The sequence below is a fragment of the Solea senegalensis genome, linkage group LG10, assembly GCF_019176455.1.
Source record: "Solea senegalensis isolate Sse05_10M linkage group LG10, IFAPA_SoseM_1, whole genome shotgun sequence".
NCBI classification, from domain to species: domain Eukaryota; kingdom Metazoa; phylum Chordata; class Actinopteri; order Pleuronectiformes; family Soleidae; genus Solea; species Solea senegalensis.
This window is the reverse complement of record NC_058030.1, coordinates 6146034-6167128: the sequence shown is the minus strand read 5'-3', so window position 1 is coordinate 6167128 and position 21095 is coordinate 6146034. Positions and strand designations below refer to the sequence as shown.

Genomic DNA, 21095 nt, shown 5'->3' with positions numbered 1-21095 from the left:
ACACCCATTTTTTAACACAAAATATGTAATTCAAATACTTTACACAAAACTACCAAGAGTTGGACCTGGATCAGTGAATAATTTTACTAGATAACCATAAACACTAGTTTTAACCTGAAAAAAGAGGTTTAGGGGTTTAGTTACTCTTTAAGTAGGTGATTTTCTGAACCGTGATTGCCCCGCGGGCCAGACTTTGGACATGCTGGTGTAAGGAGTTTGCAGCTGCCAGGACCAGAGTACTGTAAATGTGTGTTTGCATGCAACATTCACAAAGCATTACTGATTGGAAAAGGACAACAATAAAGGACAGTTTTTTGTCTCCCTGGCCTTTTAATGAAATAACAAACAGACCATTCAACCATTTTATGAATGAGATTCCTAAATGGTTTCAATTACTGTCTTTACAAAATATATAATTACAAATATGTGTGCTCAAACAGTAAATGGTTTCCCATGGTTACAAAGACCTGGATGGCTGAGGACCTTCACAATTAAAATAGGAACTATTGTTGATAAGAGCTGATGTTCTGTGGATGTTTCATGACATATGTTTTGGAGTGTTGGTTGAAATGGTTGCCCATGGATACGAAGACCTGGATCACAGAGGACCTGCACAATAATGTCCCGTCTAAACACACACTGGACGAACGTTAAAAACGTTAGTCCCGACTAAAAAAAAGGGAGAAACATCCTGTCCTCCACCAAAGAGTGAGAAAAGTTCTTCAGTTCTCTTGAGTGGAAGACAGCTTTGTATCCCAGACGCTGCAGAAGTGGTTTGCAGGCAGATTGAATGTAAACCACCATGTCAAACGAGAGCTTCGTCTTCCAGTTCTCTGCATTAGCAGCAGAGTCTCGAATTGTGGTGAACTTACGTCGGGACGACACACCACTGCTGTCGTGAGTGTTGTTGTTGATCCAGTCCTTCACACTCTGGTCAAGATCCAGACCAAGGAACCTATAGAGTTCTTTGGTTTTCTTCAGAGGAAACCTGGCCATGTCTTCATACCTGACCAAAGAAGACAGGACAGGTCATTGTAGTAGATTATAGGTAATAAATTGGACACCGTTCTTCTTATACCTGATAACATCTCTTTATTTGCTCCATTTGAAGATTGTTATTTAGGTCCTCCTCACCTGAGCAGCATGTACCTCCCTTTAAGCCAGTCGGGTCTGGCCAGGCCTATGGACACAGACTTGAGAACGTCCTCACACAACGTGCGGATCTGTCCCAGGTCCAGGTTAGCAGGTCGGCGTCCAGTTGCTCTCCACAGACGCCACATCCGGTAAGAGTCGCGAAATGCCTCAATACGAGATGCCAGGATGCCGCGCGGGTCTCGGACAAGCTGGATCACCTGGCAACGACGACGACGATGGTGATGAATGATGAGAAATGAGTGACACGCTGAACATCAGCCTAACTTCTTCCTTGTCATCCGGGTCATAGTCTTCTTCTGGATGAGAGGCGAAACGTCTTCAACTCAACTATCCAGTCCAGTCGCCTACAGCTAAATACAGTTGTTCACTTGTTTCTCTGGCACATCAGGGTTTATCAGGAAAACCATGTCTGATATGCTGCAGTGAAATATCTCGTGCGAAAATGACCCCTATGCAGCTGTATTTACACAAGTACAGAGGTTTCATTACTGTCATTGTCTGTCACCTGCCGGCTTGTAAATGATGCACAATGAAGTATTGACTGTGCGGTTGATTCCATAGCCATCTCTGCTCTGTAAGTGTGTGTGCCAGTGAAAGGCAACACAGCCTACTGAGACATAGAGATAAAAAAAGCCCATGCTTCAAGGCTGACCTCCATTATCTATTATTATTAGCCTCTTTTATGTTATTTTATGTAAACTACACGTTCCCTGTGCTAATAAGAAAATGTGATGTTAACTTTGAGCTCCCTCGCTGCACAATCACAATCCATAGAATTAGTTGGACATTAGTTTACACAGTGATTGCAATAACAACATTTTTGATGATATTTCACAGAATTTGAAAACAAAAGTGTTGATATAGAACAATATATAGCTCAAAAATAATAATGAATTTATGACATTGGTCCACATTAGTGTATATAGCAATTTATACACACAGGACCCAACACACAGTACAGTCAGCACCGACTATGTGTCAGTACCTCACGCAAACACACACTTCTCTACCTTTAGATTGAGTGTTGGGTCCTCGATCAGCGTTCTGAGGTCACTAATTTGGGGAATGCGTACTGTCTTGATGGCTGTGTGGCGTTTGGCTCTGCAGGCATCAGAGGCCAGCGGCATGCTGAGCGGCCCACATCTCTTCTTACACTCCCTCTCGTCATTCAGCACCAGGCTCTGCTCATGTGGACCTTGAGGAACCTTGCACACAGGAGGAGAGCACAGAGACTGGCCTGCAGATAGAAATACAGATAAATACAATCAACGGTGGAACAAAGACAAACCCAACATCCAGCAAGTGACTAATGAATGTTTCTTACTAGCGCCTCGTCTGAACAGATGGTCAGTGGAGTGGTTGGTAGGATAGGGTTGGATATAATTCTCCAAACTACTGAGGTGACAGTGGTACAGAGACCTCAACAGATCTCTGGCTGCTCCCATCAATGTCTTCCTCCAATCCAAGTCCCGACTCTGTTCCAGGTGAGGACGCAGCATCGAATGGACATGAAACAGGGGCTCAAACAGGTAAAACACCTGGGATTTGAAAAAAAACAAACAAACAAAACCTTAAAGACAATTTATGGCCGAGTGGGAAGTGACAGTTTCATGGAAGTGACAGTTTTTTGTTTTTTTTGTCACCATCTGCTCTGCGTGAGCGCCGTCTTTGCAGAGAACCAGTTTGAGAGATGGACATTCCCTTTAAGTGAAAACATAGCTGCCAGTGGGGACACAAGGAAATACATAATTTAGCCTTTGAACAAAAGGATCACCTAGTAAAATGTACACCTGCTTCAGTCTAAGATACCTCGAGAATGTTTTTTCTGCTTCATCGTCCAGTATATCGTTGTAAACTTGTCAGTCTCCCAAACCGAAGTCCATCGAGAAAAACTGTGTACCATATGGTACGTTTGTGTTGCTTGGCTAAATCCAAACACCAATGTCACAAAGAGCTCCTGTGTGCCATGAACTTCTCTATGGATCTTGGTGTGGGCAAGAATTAATAAAGACTTTGGCTGATGATCATCACGAATGTGATGTTTTAAATGATGTCTTTGTTCTATGGAGCAAAGAAACAAACTCAAACCGATTAATCGATTATCAAGAGAGTTGACGGTCAATTCAGCCATCGAATAGTAATCAATTCATTGAATAATCGTTGCAGCCCTAATGGCAAACACCCATCTTTCCTTGTGTCCCCATGTTCTTGGTGAGAGTCTCATTCAGTTTTGTCCCCCTGTGGTAGTATTTGTGTGACGCTAATTTGACATGAAACAAATCATATTTACAAACTGCACTCGTACCTCTGGATGCTGGTTGAGCAGCTGCCCAATAAAGGAGGATCCGCACCGTGTCGTGGCCAGAATGAGGATGTGCGTTCTCACGTTGGAATCATTCGTGGGTGGAGAGAAGGCAGGGGCCGATGAAGTGTAGGAGAGGGTCTCAGGGCTACAGTTAACAGCTTGGCGTGTGGGTACCACAACCACAGAGTACAACAGGCTTAAGGGGTTGGTTAAGAAGGTGCTGATGGCCACGTACTGGATAGCGACGAAGGCTAACACAAGAAGCAGCATGAATTTCCCAAAGTGGTTCATGATGGCTACACGGATGGACTGGGAAGCCGCAGCAACGTCTGAATAACAGGAAACAAAACACGTTATATTCGATATTGCTTTACTTTCACACAGCTAATTCTTATTTTTGTATATCCTTCTGTTATGAGGCTGGGAAGACGTGCAGTACGCTGAAGATGCCGTCAGGAATCCATCATTCTGACAGAACCAAAAGAGTTGAGTTGGACGCCATCACATAAAAGCTATAAAAAAAAGGGGCGTTAACAAGGGAAACTTAGATCTGATGGGAGCCAGCCCACGTGTTTTTGGAGCCAAAAAACATGGGGTGTGAAATATATGTATATAATCTAGCCTAGGTCTTCGGTCAGAAAAACTGCAGTGGACCCAGTCTCAAATCTTTTACGTCTTTTACTTCAGTCCCACAATCACTGTTCACAACTCTGCAACAGTTTTGTGTGGTTTCTGTATAACACAAATGAATAAACAGATATACAGTTAGACTGGAAATATCCAGTAACTACAACTTGGTAGCAATAATTCATAATTGTAGATAATTGAACTATATCTCCGGTGTTAAACCATCCTTCATTCTTATAGTGTGTAAAAAGACAATGTTAAGCGAACGCAATACAAATTTGTGACAGAAAAACTGTAACTGGTCTTAAACAGGCAATTAGGATTTAAACGATCACTGAACAGTATTTGTTTGGGGCTAAACTAACGAGCAGAACATGTAACTAAATACAACAAGCAGAAACTGAATGACACTTACGTAGGCATTCACGCACACCAGTTCCAGAGCTTTTCCAACCTGTAGAACACCGAACTTGCTTGTGCTGCATCTGTTATTTAAAGAGCTCTAACTGGAGTGCTGCATCAGTACCTCAGGGAGTGTAGGCTGCTTGTGGCTAGACTGACCTCTAGGGGCAGAGCAGGGAAGTTCACACATGGGGCCATTGTCAAATTGATTATCATGCATTGGAAATTATGAAACTGGCAGAGAGTGTTTACTTTAGAGCGCCATTCATTTGTTAATTAAAATATTGACATTTGCCCCGGTGTATCAGACGACGATATATCACCGAATTGATATCTTGACCCCTAGTGTTTTAGTGTGAAAAATATGAACAGTGGATATTGAGGACATTTTCTGAGGATGTCGGTTATAGCTCACAGAAGAAATTGTTAGATTTTGGTTGTAATACAGAAAATAAGCAGCCTTGGTGGAGGCTCTCTGAGGACTCTGCTCTATTCTTGCTGCTCATCACCTTTTGTAAACCCTATATTTGAAGTGCTTTGTGACATATAAAGATGCGATGGGCTATATTTTCCCAAAAGAAAATGTGGAATATCCTGTTTAAAAATAATCTATACATCTACCACGAACCATAGTACAGTCATCACAAGAAAAAAAGGAATTATGATTATATTGGAAAAAAAAAATTACTGAGGATGCCTTATAGCCATTTTGATATTCAGGGCTTGAGGTATGAAGGAATTCTTTATCCTCTGAAGCTGTCGGTCTGTTCATTCAAAATATGGGAGAGTTCTGTGAAAGGTTAAATGTCTAAAAGACTGACGGACCATTGACGTGACTGACCTCCAGTCACATCATCAGCGCAGCTTCATCCCTCAACACCGCACACTCACCAGTGCGCATCGAATGGCGGCGGTTCGTGCATGCAATGAGTTACCTCTCTCCTGCGTGTTTTAGCAGTCAGCTGGAGGCGGCGGGCAGACAGTGGCCGTGCAGGCGGTGACATGACGATGCTGCTGCTGCTGCTGCTGCTGATGGTGCTGATGCTGCGGCGAGCGTGAGCCTCTCCTCATCCTCCACCACCGCCGCTGCTGGGGCAATTACACACCAGGCTGCGTGTGTCAGTGAGGAGGAGGAGGAGGAGGAGATGCCGTTTCTGGCATGGAGACAATACTGACGTTATTTCGGTCGCGTCCATAAGCGAACTAAGCGCCTGCTTAGTGCGGAGGTCGATAAATGTTTATTATTATTATTGTTATTATTATAAATACATTAACGAATAAATTAAGAAATGAATACATAAATAAAATAATAAATAACTAAACGAATGGGGAATGCAGCAACCTCACTGTCTCCCTCACTCAACAGTCTTCACTTTTATTCCTGAACCCCATCAAAAACGACTGCAAAGCCACAGAATAATAATAATAATAATAATAATAATAATGTAGACATGTTCAGGGTCTTGTGTCATATATGAAGTTTCTAGGCGATCGGTCAATGTATGGCGCAGTTATAGGGCACTTCCTGTTTCGTGGCGAATGGTTGATAACTTTTTTGCCTCCGATGTGTCTCCTACAAATTGACACATGTTTTATGTTGGTACTATAAACGTTCTCAGAAGAGTCAAGTTACAGGGCACTTCCTCTTTCGGGTGATCTATGTCCTGTGTGCAGGTCATGGATTGCGGACATGCTCAGAGCTGGCCCCTGGTCTCACATAAGAAGTTTCGAGCAGATCGGTCAATGTACGGTCAAGTTACGGGCACTTTCGGTTTCGGGTGATCTACTTCCTGTGTGCAGGTCATGGCTTGCAGACATGCTCAGAGCTGGGCCCTGGTCTCACATAGGAAGTTTCGAGCAGATCGGTCAATGTACAGTCAAGTTACAGGGCACTTCCTGTTTTGGATTATCTACTTCCTGTGTGCAGGTTATGACTTGCAGACATGCTCAGAGCCGGCCCCTGCTCTCACATAGGATGTTTTGAGCGGATTGATTGATGTACGGCCAAGATACAGGGCACTTCCTGTTTTGTGGCGAAATGGCGGCTACATTTAAAATGGCCCAACTTCCTTTTGGATCCGTAGACGTGCTCGGGGTCGGTCTCTTGTGTCACGCGTGACGTTTCGAAAGTGATTGGTCAATGTATGGCAAAGTTATATGGCACAACAAACGTGCTCAGACAAGTTTGTTTATCTACGAAGCGTGCAAATCGCCAAAGATGGACGCCAAATTCAAAATGGCTGACTTCCTGTTGAGTTGGTGCCATGGTCCCAATGGACTCTTTTGTTCGTCTTGGGTTGTGACATGTGTCCACCAAGTTTTGTCAAATTCGGTGCAACTTGACAATATCTCATTTCCGCACCTCCAGGGCTCTATAGCGCCCCCTAAGGTAAAACATGGATGGAGCAAACCAAAATTAATTTGCACTGAATTTCACAAAACTTGGTGGAAACATGTCATAGCCCGAGACGAACAGGAAGTGCCCCATAACTTGGCCACGCATTGACCGATCGCCTCGAAACATCATATGTGACACAAGAGACCGACCCTGAATACGCATATGTTATTATTATTATTGTTCTAGCAGCAGTCCTTGTATCTATTATGGGATATCTTGCAAGGAGTGAAAGGTTTACAAAGTGAGACCAAATTTCATTTCATACTTTAGCAGACATACGAGTAAGTATGCAACCATATTAAGGCCCTAAAGCACTTTCAATCCAAACTTAAATCTAACACTACATCTCTCTGTTGGTGGCTTATTCAGTAATGACTTCCCTGTGACCAGGGTGATAAAATGGATTTGAGGTTTCCTTCAAAGAAAACACAGCTGTTTTGTTTTATTTTCACAGAATATTCAGTCTTTTGCAAAAATAATTCTATAATACACAAAACTGCTTTAAAAAGTATCAGGGTTACAAACTATCAGAAAGGGACAGAGATAGAGTGGGGGATCTGAGGCCAAAATAAAAGAGAGAGAGAGAGAGAGAGAGAGAGAGAGAGGAAAAAAGCCTTTCGTCTGAATGTCAAACAATTCAGAGGCATGCAGCAAAATTGAGGATTTAAACTTCACAGCAACAATGAAATTACAGAATTCAAGCAAATGTGAAAGGTGAAATACTGTTATATCATGATGGGACCAAAAATCACTTACATGTATATATATATAAAAAACCCTCTTTATGCCATGTCTTCTAGAATTCCTTAAGATGTGTAGGCACCTATTGTAGCATCAGAACATGGACTATAGATGAAGACTATCCTTTGAACTGATTCAAGCATATTTACAGATGTTTTTTGTGTCTGTGTAAAAGAAAACCATTTTCCAGCAGTCTGTTTTTAACTGAAATTGTGAGTTTGGCATGTTGAATGAAATGATCACTCGATTAATCGGGAATGTGTTACACAAAATCACGAATCCCCTTGTAAATATTTAGCATTCCGTTTAGGTCCACAGACTTCTCAGAAGTTTATATTCACTTATTGTATTTTTTAAACAGCCGTTTTGGGACCAATATTATGCATAAAAGGGATCACACGATTCAGAGCCATGGTGCAGTTTGGGATGTCCACCAGGTGGTGCTATCCATGCGACAAACAAACTTACGAGACAGAGCTCCCACACTAATATCGCCACCGAAGAGCAAACTTAAACAGGATACAATGAAAACATTTTTTTATGTATATATATAAAAATAAATACTGGTTGAAACACTGAAACAAGTTCATAATGAGACTCGAAGAACGTGATTTGAACTGTTGAACTGCTGAATTGATGTCAGTTGTGACTGTTAAAATCGGACTTCATTCTTACGCCTGTGTCTAATTCTCTGAACAGGACCTGGTTTTAATATCCAACCTGTGAGGACTGACGTTGTTTTAGATCAGTGTCTATACTGAAGTAACACAAGTGTGAAATACATGGACTCATTCTTTAATATAATTGGAACTAGAGTATTGTCCTTTTCTGTGAAGTTCTCACGTGTTCCATAAATGATGGGATATTTGCATAACGTTGCATCCCGTTCTATCCTCCAGTGTTGAATTCTGGGATTACTTTAGTACCACTGATGCCAGTGCTTCTTAATGAAGCACATTTCTATTGAAAACAACTGATTTCTATTGGGGCTTTTCCATTATATAGTTCTAAGACTTTTTTTTTATTTTGCTTTTCCATTAGGGATAGTACCTTTAGCCTTCTTTAAACCTAACGACTCAGTATAGACCAGCTGCAACTGGCAAATCACAAAGGCCTCTGTGTTACCCTGGCAGCCATCGTGTGTGTTCCTCATTATATCTGTGTTGAACCTGCGTTCACTGGGGCAAAGGACCGATAACTCAAATATGCAGTCCTCCCCAAGGTCGACTCTAGGTATCAGCAAAGGAAGGCGCCAGACGTCTTGACCGGACGCCTCCTTTCCTGCAAACCAAAGATGTACCTTAACTCCGAGATTCACTGGCAGAATGACATAGGAAGCCCAACTATTAATATCATGTTTGACATTTGTCTCAGTTCTCCTTGGACCTGAGCTGTCTGCGATAAAGCTTTCGTCTCATCTGATAATCAGAATCTCCACAAAATGTAACATCGTCAGAATGTCGGCCACCAGTTGGTCAGGTCAGAGAGTGTCGTCACCGGAAGAGTCACGAACGTGACAAGAATTAAAACCAAATTAAACCAAACCGAGCAGAGTCGAGTCGTGCTAGAACTGTATAATGGAAAAGCGCCATAAGTAGATTTCTTCTTTCTTAATTGCTGCAAGAGTGAATGTACAAAGTGAATCAGAGGAACTATGATAAAAATCCATTCAACGCAGCCGAGGTATCTTGTTCGCATTAAACGCGCGCACGTGCGCTCCAACACAGTCAACTGTCATCAGTCAGCTTTGTCCTTCTTCCTTGGTGTGACTTTACTTGCCACAGCAGACCCCACAGCGCCGACGCCTCCTGTAACCACAGAAACGCTGCCTTTGACCAGTCCTACGCTGGCTGCCGGTACGCTGGTCACAGCCGTTTTGGTGAGCTCAAAGCTTTTTGTTCCTACCCATGCAACACCACCGAGGGTCGCACCCACAGCGCTTCGTGTCATGCTAAACAGGCCGCCGCCCACTCTCCATATGACTCCTCCCTCTGGCCCGGGGTGGTTCTTCTCTGTGCCTGAGAAAGACACAAGGAGAGTGAAATAACGGACACGAGAGACAGATACGAGACGTAAGACGTCGGGTCTGGGGAGTGTGGGCTGTAACAATTATTCGATAAATTAATCGTCAACTATTTTGATAATCATATGGTTTAGGGTCACAGTGGGAGACAAAAGTCCGGTCTAAAAATATTTCCAACCGTGACCCTAACCAGGCTCTGTATGATTATCAAAATAGTTTTGATAATTGAGTGGTTTTTTTTCAATAATTAAAACATGTTTTCTAATTTTTTTGCTCCTTAAATGTAAATATGTTCTAGTTTCTTTGTTCCATACAAGACAGAAATCATTAAAACTGACATTCAAAGGTATCATCACTTCCAGGTTTGACATTTTACACACCAAACAACTACTCCATTAATCCATTATGGAACTAATCGTTAGTCGCAGCCCCACTGTGTATAAAAATGGACACAAAGCAAAATTTGTGTCCATTTTTGGTTACAAAGCAAAATACAAAAAAACAAGACATAATTATGATATGATTAGATATAATTGTGAAGCTTTTTGTCATTTAATATTTAAACGGGGCTTAGTTCTAAATAATCTATGTTTGTAGATCAACAGAGGAAGCAGCAGCTTAATCTCATTTACGTTTCCTGGTCCAACCTGTGTTTGTCCTACTTTTCATGTCGTAAATTACAATAACAATAATCATTAATTATCATAAAATAGTAAGAGTAGACTGCAGTGGTTAAATAGTTGGCCTAAATATACTTATATATAGGTCATATGTCTAAATAAGAATAAGAAATGTGTGTGGAGATAAATGTCAGGGTTGTTTAGGGAATGAAGAGATTTAAGGGAAATTATGTGACTCTTGAGAGCCTGAGATACATCACACACACCGGCATCTACACTGATGCATCTCCATTTCCTCCAGTATCACATAAAATATTGAACTATCAAATCAATATTAGATTTTAGATATCTTCAATTTATATCAGACACATTTAAACAGATCTGGCTATCTGTCCAGGGTGTACCCCGCGACCCTCGTGTGGAGGATAAAGCGCTAGAAGATGGATGGGTGATTGTTAAGGATATTTTGTTTGATTATGGGCTTCAAACTGTGGAGGGCGGCATTTAAACTCTCGGTGAACAGCCTGCCAGAATGTATTAGGTCTCCTTCAAGTGTGCAGCCGACAAGGCCCTAGTAGGATGCAGCCTCGACTATTGGGACACAGCTTGTGTTGATGTGGCTGCTCTCACCATGTGTGTGTTCCTCTTCAGGGCAGAAGGGGGCGTCCTCCTCCACCTCCTCCTCCTCCTCTTGTCTGTTCTCACAGCTCACAGCAGGTGAGCGGTTCTCCCCCTCCACCTCCTGCGGTGAAGTCAGCACCTGAATAACATTGTGAATACAACACACTATGTTGACAATGATGATTCTATGGAACATCTGAGTGATTGCTTAGCTTTTTTTCTTTTACTGGCATCATTAATATCTCTTTCTGACAATGAGGGCTACTAACTAACCATTATTTTCGTCAGAGAATGTTGATCGGCGTTTACTAACCCTGGAAACAAGTTATTCTCGAGTTTCTTAATTTGTCCACAAACCAGAATGATTTACTTTTAATAAGGGATGGGACAATATCACAAGCTTGAGTATCTACTGATACCAATATCAGACCGATACAGTCATTTTTAGACCAATTCCTGAACTATGAAGCTGTCATCAAAGACATATATTATATTGTTCTCCCAAAAAGAAGAAATAAACATAGTTCGCATAGTGAAGCATGCGATATATATGGATTTTTGGATTGTATCTGATTTTACATTTTTATCTGTCCCATATCCGATCCAGTGATTTTGTCCATTAATTCCCATCCCTAGTTTGAATTATGTCTTTGTTATATGGAGCAAAGAAACCAGAAAAGATTCACATTTAAGAAGCTGAAAAATCCAAAAGCTTGCTTTAATTATGTTTTTGATTATCAAAAGAGGGGATGATTAATTTATTAATCGTTGCAGCCCCTACTTGCAATACAGCTTTATTTATGTATTTATGTCAAACGCTCGTTAATGCAACTACCTGAAAAAGCCAATCAAATGGCGGCATGTGCTGAAGTTCAAAGCAAACGCCAGGTTTGGAAATAAATGCAATTCAGGTGACTTTGAACGTGGCATGGTTATGGTACGAGTCTACAGGGGTTTTCATAGAAAAACAAAGAATGGTCGCACAAAAGGAGACCAGTGAGCTGTGAGTGAGTTCTCCGGAAGGGGAAAAAAATAGTGCTAGAGGTCAGAGGAAAATGGCCAGTACTGGTTCGGCAATGATAAAATGGGGAAAGTAACGGTTACTCAAATGTCCACTATAATGAGAATAACGCAGGACACGTCGAAACAACAGAGAGCCATCCCGGGTATTAGTGATGCCGTTCAATGTGTACCTAATAAAGTGGCCAGTGAGTGTGTGAGTGCCATATTGTTTGGATATTTTAATTGATTGCATCTGGGCAGATATCTAACTGCGCGCGCGCGTGTGTGTGTGTGTGTGTGTGAGAGAGAGATGACACACTGTCAACAACGTTACTGACACACACAGACACACACAGACAGACACACAGCCTCCGTCTCTTACCTTCATCCCGTCACCGTGGCTGTTGTCGTGTTTATGTGCTGCGCTGCTTCTCTCTCCCCCCGTTTCTCCTGATGCGCTTCTGTCAACAACGGGAGCGGAAGTGACGTCATGTTGTTGACTTAAGTGTAGGCTGTCACGGCGGCGCTCGTCCGCACGGTGTCGACAGAAATCTTCCAGTACAAACTGTGCAGCAGCACTTACAGGGCAGACTCAACAGCCGGGGTATTACGACGGGGCATTAGAGGCAAACTGAAGACAGAAATGTTTTAAAACTCGTAATATTATGAGAATAAAGTGGTAATATTAAAAAAAAAGTCATAATATTACGAGAAAAATGTCGTAATTTCAGGAGAATAAAGTTTCTCTTTTTTCCCCCTTATCTAATATATTACTATTAAATATCTTTCTCGGTTTCTTTCACAATCTTTTCTAAGATCTCGATCAAAATGTAACTTTCCTCATCTTGACACAGGTCTGATCTGATCTGAGATTTTGCTTGAATAATAATTGCGACTTTATTCTCATAATATTATGACTTTATTCTGGAAAGATTAAAAATAAATAAATCTTAAGGTTGGCCCTAATACTCAACATCAATGTCTGGTTCCCAGAACGTTCTGGGAACGTTATCTTTTGGTTGTGGGAACATTCCCTGAAGGTTCCTCTCTCGGTTCTCCTGTGGTTGATATGGAAAGTTTTCCTAATATTCTCCTAACGTTACTTTGTCACAACCTTATTGACAAAACTAATCAAGAAAGTGTGGAGTAAATATATTCCTCTGTGGTTCATATGAATAAATAAAAAAAAAGCTAGGTATAACCTTACATTTTAACCTAAAGATGAATCTAGCAACGGCAAACCTCTGGACAACGTTCTCAGAACGTTCTCTTATAGTTAGGGTATAATATAACCAACATGAATAATGGAATGATGTTTCAGTTTTTGGTTCTCTCAACAATTCGGGAACGTACCACACTGACCACACTGACATGCACTGTGCAGTGTGATCAGTAGTTTCTCTTAGTGTTGCGCCTCCTGAGCATTTAAGGAAGTGAAGTCTTTGTGGTATTTGACCTATGCATCTTACCCATCCTTCTTACACACCCAGTGCACACCCTAGTCTTTTCTTAATTCAGGGCCTGGATCCTCCCAAGTGAGCAGCCGAGGGAGGAGATGATGACGGCTGCTCACTCAGGAAGAGACGGAAGTCATGCGCTGTGTGACGATTTAAGCTCTAATCAGACCAAACGTCCCAAAACATCTGGTATATTTATACATCTGATGTAATAAATAATTTATAACTGTAACAACAATATGTAAGAAGTAATAATATTAATAATTCAATACTATGAAGAATGTTATTGATAACATATTAAATCATGATTATATCTTATTTTTGTAATTCAAGATTCAAAGTGTTTATTGTCATATGCACAGTAAAGAAACACGTTTCCCTGTACAATGAAATTCTTACTTTGCTGTCCACTCAAAAAACACCAGCATAAAGTAGAAAAGTATAAATATACATAAGAAAAATATAAATATTACAAGAAACTAAAATAACATATATGCATAAAATAAGTGTAAACATATGCATATATGCAAGGAATGAGAATATTACAAAAAAAACTAACATAACATATATGCATAAAATAAGTGTAAACATATGCATATAAACAAGAAATAAGAACTGTACATAAAGTGAATACTGGTTGTGCAGTTTAACAGATTTAAAGTGACATGTTTCAGGTTTTAAAGTGACGGTAACAGATTAAAGTGACAGTGTAACCAGGTGACAGGATTATTGTAGTCCTGTTCAGCTGTTGAGGATTCTGATGGCAGTGGGGTAAAAAGAGTTCTATTCATTACATTCTATTCATTACTATTCAATACATTATAGAATAATGCTATTCTATTGGAGTTTATTATATTCATTTATTATTTACAATTATCCAGACTTCACTGAACCTGTTTTTGTGTTGTTTTACTAAAGTTTTACAAAAAAAGAAGCGCAAAGATTTCTGGGATAGCCTCCGCTGTGAAGGATACACGTACGTATCAATTTGTGTGGCAATTGGGACACACTGTGACACATTTGGACAACATCTAGACGATGGATACACACTTCACAGGATCCAAACCCTCAATTGAGACAAGGCTAATGCCTTGCTCGGGTGCACCCCCAGCCCTTGACCCGTCCTGTCATTTGCACTGGTTTTGAAGTTTGAATTAAGTTTCTACGTTTAAGTATGGGAACATTTTATAGGTGAAAATGTACAAAACGTGTGGAATATTTTGAAACATTCAAATAACAAAACTGCAAGCAATATTGTCCTAATTGAGTTGAACATTGTGATTGAAGTTTCTACGTTGAAGTATGTGGAAACTAGTCAGTGAAACGACAGGATGAGAAGAAGAATGGCAGCAGCAGAGCAACAGATAGTAGGTCTCGTTCATTAATTATATGCTTTATTATTGTTTCCATGACACCTGGGAAACTCTGAACAGTGAAGGACATGCAGTAGAGCATTTGTGAGGTATTAGTTATAGCTGCGGATTGATATGAGTTAACTCTACAAAGCTGGTCATTTATATAACCCCTTTTTAACTCATATATTCAGGCACTTTACAAAGTAAAGAAGCGTCTTTGAGTGTCCAGAAAAGTGCTATATAAATATGATGTATTATTATTATTAAGCTGAGGCCTGACCTGATTACAACAAGGTGCAACATCATTGTGCCATTAATTTATGAAACACCCCTTTCCATGACATGTGCAGGAAGTAATGCAAATTTGAAATACTCACGCACACAACAAACCTGTGACCTGCTTGTCACATTAGAGGCCACTCCTTAAAGAAAAAATTCTTGCTGCTGGGTTGATCTTTATTGACACAGGTGTGGATAAGTTTCAAGAAGGCAGTGATGGATATTTCTGATTTATTTGCATCCAGAGGACGGCTTTGTTGTGTAATGGTAATTCATGTGATTGTTCCGCCAATATAAATAAGCAGTGAATGTTGTTACTGCACTTATTGGTAAAGAATTGTTTTTTTGCTTTAATTAAAGCTGTTCTGGAACTGCTGCTATTATTATTCAGAAATCAACTTAAAAGGAATCATGCGTTCTCTCGATTCTTCAATTAAAGGGATAGTTCAGGTTACCTGTAATAAACTCTACACCTAACATCTACTTTAATCTGTAATATGATGAGAAAACTGTATTTGGTGCTGGCCACTGATTGGTTAGAGAGTGTCATCACTAGAAGAGACATGAGCAAGACGTCCGACACAAGAATCAACCTGAACGCTGCCAAACTGTAGATTAGGGCTGAAATTTTATCGAAATTGCAATATGGCGTACTGCAATTTTCAAATCGCAGGAGGCGCAATGTCTGTTAAAGTGTCAAAATCTAATTTTAGATTAATTATTGCTTGGATCTATACACATCTTAGATCAATTAAAAAGTAGGGATGCACAGAAAATCAGGAAACACTTGGCTGAAAACTGAAACTGAAAGAAATTATTTAAAACATTTTTAAAAATGAATACTTGGCCCGAAAACCAAAAATGCTCTATTAGAAAGACTTAAAAATTCCGATTAATCATTAATCTCCAACATTTAGCATGGAAATGTCTCAAATTTGTGTGTGTCGTGTATAAAAAGGCAATTTCATGCAGCAGTATTATGATGACCCCGCCCACGTTGAGGAGATACTATATTGTAATGGAAACCAACCAAATCGTGTAGAGTGGAGCCACGTCGTACCGTGCCATACCGCGCCGTGATTGGCATTGTCCAATGCTGCATAACTTGGCAGAACTTTCTCAACTCATAACTTGAAACCTTTTAGAAATCCCTTAAAAATACTAAGCAAGCCAGCATGCCGTACAGTAAATTGTCACGTTATACATCTATATGTCACTATCTTGTCTCATGATGTGATGTGCTCAGTGGTTAAACACTCCTTTATTGTCATTCCACACAGGAAGTGACAGAGGCAACAGCGACATTGTGCTCAGGAGTCAATTCTACTGCTCAAAAAAGCCGGTGTTTCATCAGTGTAATGGGATAAACTCTTCTTGTCCACGCCTGTCCCTGAAATGCTGGTGGACAGAGCCCATTGTCAGATGAAGGACTCATCATTCAAATGACGTGACATCGCTTTTGTTTACCAAGAACAAAGGACTGTAGCTTCACCACCAAACTACTGAAAAACTACTGATGTCGCTACTTCTAATGACCCACTATCCAGCACTGTTCATTCAATTACCTTTTTTTGTGAAACCGTGTTCATATAACTTGCTAACTTAAAACCTTATTCATTTGACTATGACTTAGTGAAGTATGTAAATACTCAGGAGGAAAATCCACTGCTGCCTCCATTGGTAAGATCACATGTGTTATTTTGGGACTTGGGATCTTTTTTCCTATCCCTTCCATCCCTTGTCTCCTTTCCCACATTTCCCAAGATGTTCGGAAGAGGATTTTCTAAATCAAGTACAATCCAAGTTTGTACGAATTATTTGGGGCAGGCGCTCCATATCACATGTCGTAATTCCCTCGAACCATTTTTTGAGGACATGCAGAGTTTGGTTGAACAAGCTTATAATTACAGGTGTCATTAATGGACATTACGTGTTTTCCACTCATCAGTAATCAAACATGCAAAGATGCAAAACAATCATCAGGCTGTCTAAAGTTATTGTAACAACAACAGATGGACACTAATTGCTTCAGCTTGAGAACATTCCAACCCTCTGGTGTTCGTGGTAGTAATTATGACTTGATCTGAGCACATCATCTTTGTCGAACAGCCTCTGTCATAATTAACAGTAAGTACTGTTGTTTGATCTGTATTGTTGATAGTCATTGTAACCACATTGCAATTATACTGGGTGGCTTCCTTCAAGCTACCAGGAACAAAGCAGATTTAGGTTTTGTTTTTACCGGGGTCATATACTGTATACATTTGTATATGTAACTATTGTAATCTCTTGTAATCTCCTTTTATTAGAGTATCTTTCTATGCCAGTGTATTATTTTTTGCTTTCTATTCTATTTTTTGTTATTGATCACTGACAATCTGTGTCTGTTTGGGCTCAGTGCTGCTTGGTGTGATCTTGAAAAGTGATATTATCATTACTGTTTTTATTATTATTATTGTTATTATTGTTGTTATTGTTATTACGATATGAAAAACACAACATTTGCATTTTATCGTTCACTTCAGATTCACAGCTGGACAAGCGTTCACAGCTGAGCTAAATAGAGCACAGGACCAATCACAAAGACCTGGCAAACCTTTTTGGCAGTACCCGAATCAAAACTATATATATGTATTGTCAGTTTGCTAATATACAAGACTAAGGCCACATGTTTTTAATTTTGCTGAGGGAACCTCCCAAAGGGATTAATAATGGCGTCTGTCTGTCTGTCAAAAACAAAACTGATCTTTTTCTTCACCTTGTTTCAGGAAATTTCTCCGTCCACACGGTACCCCCCGAAGAGAAATAATATCTGTATGTTTACGCTTACGGTTTGTGCTGTTTCGTGTGAATATTTACAGATCCCCGGTGACTTTTCTGAATAAAAATTTTAAAAAAGCGACTAGCAACAAATTTAGCGACTTTAGTCGACTGTGTGGAACAATCACTGATTCTGTTTTGTTTATTCAAGAAAAACTAGGGTTCGTTTTCTCCTCTCTTTATTTTACGATTTTACCCCCGTGTTTGAAATCTCTAAAGACAGGATGTGACTTTAGTAAACAATCTCCAAACACAAGACAATGATTGACAGGTCCCTTCACTCTATGGCCAGTATAAATAGACATCAATTGAAAAATTACAAAATCTGACCACCAGGTGTTGCACTTCAGTGTCTGAACATAAATATCTACAGGTCTGAAATGGTCAGTAAAGTAAAAATAAATAACACATTGTCATTTTTTGATGCTTAGAAGATGCAGGTTTAAATCTGAGCTGTTGTTACGGTGACACCAAATGCCTCTTTATTTTTTCAATAGTCATTATTTATTGCTACACATCAACACATCCTCTTCCCTTAATGGACGTATGAGTGGCTCTGAAATGATAAAAACATACAGAAAGAATACATGCTCTATACAGGTCTAAAAAGGTTGCAATAAAACCATCAAATACCAGATACATCAATACATCTGGATCAACAACCTGGATAATTATAGGCCTATGACCAAACCAGGCATACACTTACCGTAAATATTCTCAAAATGCCACCTACTGGTAGAAAGGGTAAACATCATCTCTCTCTCTCTCTTTTTTTGTTTATGGTTCAAAACGTTCATTGGTTTAAACGAAAAAACAAATTGGTCAAAAAGTACACGGACCGTTGACGGCCCCTAACTTTCAGTCACATTATTCCAATCCAAATACCACAGAACAACAAAGCTGGTGGTGCCTTAAATAACAATAAACAATATGTATTAGTATAATCTCCAAAATCATCACATGAGTGTTCCAAATATGTTTTCCATTACAAAGTTTTGTAAAAATTAATGTCTGGTTAAAAAAAAAAAATGACTTAAGTAATTTCAGATTGCAGTGGGTTTTTTTTTTTTGGCTGTGCATGGGAATCTCTCTTTTCCTTAAACATATAGGAGATTCTAGAATATACTCTACTAATTTTGTTGTTCAATGACAATAAAGTCTTTCTGTGTTCTAATCTATTCTATTTTATCCATAGCCTGTCTTGCATCATCACAAATAAGGAAGCAAATGAATTAAATCAGCTCCTAAGAAAAACGAGGACACAATTAATTACAGAGTAACAGCAGACCTGACTCAGAATAATTTGGGTCAGGTCAAAGAAGAGTAGCGATGACACCCTCAACAATCTGAAATTAGAGTTGTCCTTGAATGGCCAGGGTAGAGATTACATTTTTTATGAGGTTTATGGCACTTTTCCACTACACCGTTTCAGCGCGACTCGGCTTTCTAAAATCCCAATATTTAACGCACTGCTGAAAGCCGCCGATCGCCACAACCCCTTCCACCGTATTTCAGTTCTGAGACTGTGTCAGACAGACAGAGTCTATGCAGGAAGTACTGAACTCATCTCTTTAATTAACTGCTTCTAATGATTCAGTACACCGAAAACAACTTTACTAGTCACTAGTTTGTGTCCACGTTGAGGTGGTACTATAGTAATGGAAAAGATACCAAACCGATTAGAGTCGAGCCACGCCGAGCCCAGTCACGCTGGACCTGAAAAGTGGAAAAGAGCCAATAGAGTCTCATGTTTTATTTTAGCTTTAGAGTGAAGATAGTGAGGAAGCTCCCACAGGGAACCTCATTTTTAAGTGAGAAAAAAACAACTTGTTGGCATGATGATCTCATAGAACTCTTCAACCATTTAACAAATATACACCAGTGATATCACAGATTAGTCCTGACACCATGTATGCATGTTAGAGCTGGAGAGCAGTCAAAGGAAACTGGTATTGGTACAGGTATTGAACACTAAGAGCTGTGGGTTTGACCAACTACATAATTACACACGTGTTTATGTTTGATGGGTGAGTCTCATACTTGTCTAATTGACAGGAGGCACTTAATACTGTTGACTGATGACCATCATGCCATTCATATTATGTCCCGTTTGATCCAAACACAGTCGCTTTATTAGCGTAACACAATGTTCCTTTACAAAAGGTGTGGTTGTTGCAAATGTTGTCACATTTGTTGAAAGTTATGTTAATGCAATTTATTTATTTTAAATCAGGCTGTAGTAATTCATTCAATTCTCAAATCTGAATAATGAGACCAACTTTTTGCTGTAGGTATAGCCGAGTACTGGTCTTCAATAACAGGTACCCGGTGTGTGCTGGCCTAAATTTTCATTAATGGTTCTTTTTCAATTGACACAATTTGTTTTCCAAAGTTGTTTTGATGCACATATTTAGACACCCCACTAATAACTTTCAGAACACCTGCTCAAGTTAACATCCTACCTAAGTGTCTACAAGATATATACAAATAGAAGTGTTTTCCACAGTTAAACACAGATAGGAGAAAAGGTTGATAAAACAAGGATTAAACATTTTTACTGAGGTGGTGTTGACGTTAAAGCTCATGAGCCTTTTTTTTTTTACAAAGAGCACCAACTTGGCACCAGAGTATCAAGTTATTTGTACTGCTGTACAACGTCTGACTACAAGTTATCCTTATACAGCACTTGTCCAGGATCAGGACATCTCCCCAATATTGGATACCCTCTTCTGGTTACCTGTTGCATTTGAGTGATTTTACGATTTTGCTGCAAATCACTGGATCAAAAGATGACATCTGCAATAAATAGCCTGACTGAGGAAATCGAGGATGCAGGAATGTGGAAGTGAATGGTTGTTCGTCTCTATATGTATATGTACATGTATATATGCGTCACAGTGACATTAGTGTTCCTTTCGATGCAGTCTGAGGAGGTTCTCGTCCTCAGATGTGTACACGTATAGACAACTTCCTTGAATGTTCCTCACACCACATATCTACACTTCTGAGATCCAGTAGACCCAGTTTTTAACTGTGACCTTTGTTTCAGAAAATATGGTTTAGTCACACTATTAACTCACACCCTGCAGCAATAATTGTAATCTGCTTTTCACCATATTTATCATTAGTTGTTAGTACAGTTGTTACACTGGCATGACAGTAATGACAATGGAAGATTGTTGATTGATTAGTGACTGAATAATTAGGCCAATAATTACAAAATGGGCGTGCACTGTCGCTCTAATGAAAGCCTACTTATTGTCACCAGATATATCTAAATTGTTCCATTT

General features: G+C 39.8%; 2 protein-coding genes across 2 annotated transcripts in view; both read right to left on the bottom strand.

Annotated features, from left to right (window-relative positions):
- Positions 1 to 309: 309 nt before the first annotated feature.
- LOC122775490 (carbohydrate sulfotransferase 1-like) lies at positions 310 to 5625 on the bottom strand. The gene is made up of 6 exons (XM_044035376.1): positions 5425 to 5625; positions 3461 to 3789; positions 2480 to 2693; positions 2166 to 2392; positions 1135 to 1352; positions 310 to 1006 (listed from the first exon to the last, which is right to left on the bottom strand). Exons 2-6 carry the CDS (start codon positions 3749 to 3751, stop codon positions 670 to 672), a joined length of 1287 nt encoding a protein of 428 aa, XP_043891311.1. The 5' UTR covers positions 3752 to 3789; positions 5425 to 5625; the 3' UTR covers positions 310 to 669.
- A 1678-nt stretch (positions 5626 to 7303) lies between these two features.
- The window catches only part of LOC122775766 (transmembrane protein 263-A-like), a 34195-nt gene continuing 20403 nt past the window's right edge, over positions 7304 to 21095 (bottom strand). Inside the window, exons 2-4 of the mRNA XM_044035911.1 lie at positions 12277 to 12355; positions 10902 to 11031; positions 7304 to 9646 (exon numbers count right to left, since the gene is read on the bottom strand). Of these exons, the coding sequence (XP_043891846.1) occupies positions 9366 to 9646; positions 10902 to 11031; positions 12277 to 12355 (490 nt within the window). The 3' untranslated portion in view covers positions 7304 to 9365. The remainder of the gene's footprint in view (positions 9647 to 10901; positions 11032 to 12276; positions 12356 to 21095) is intronic.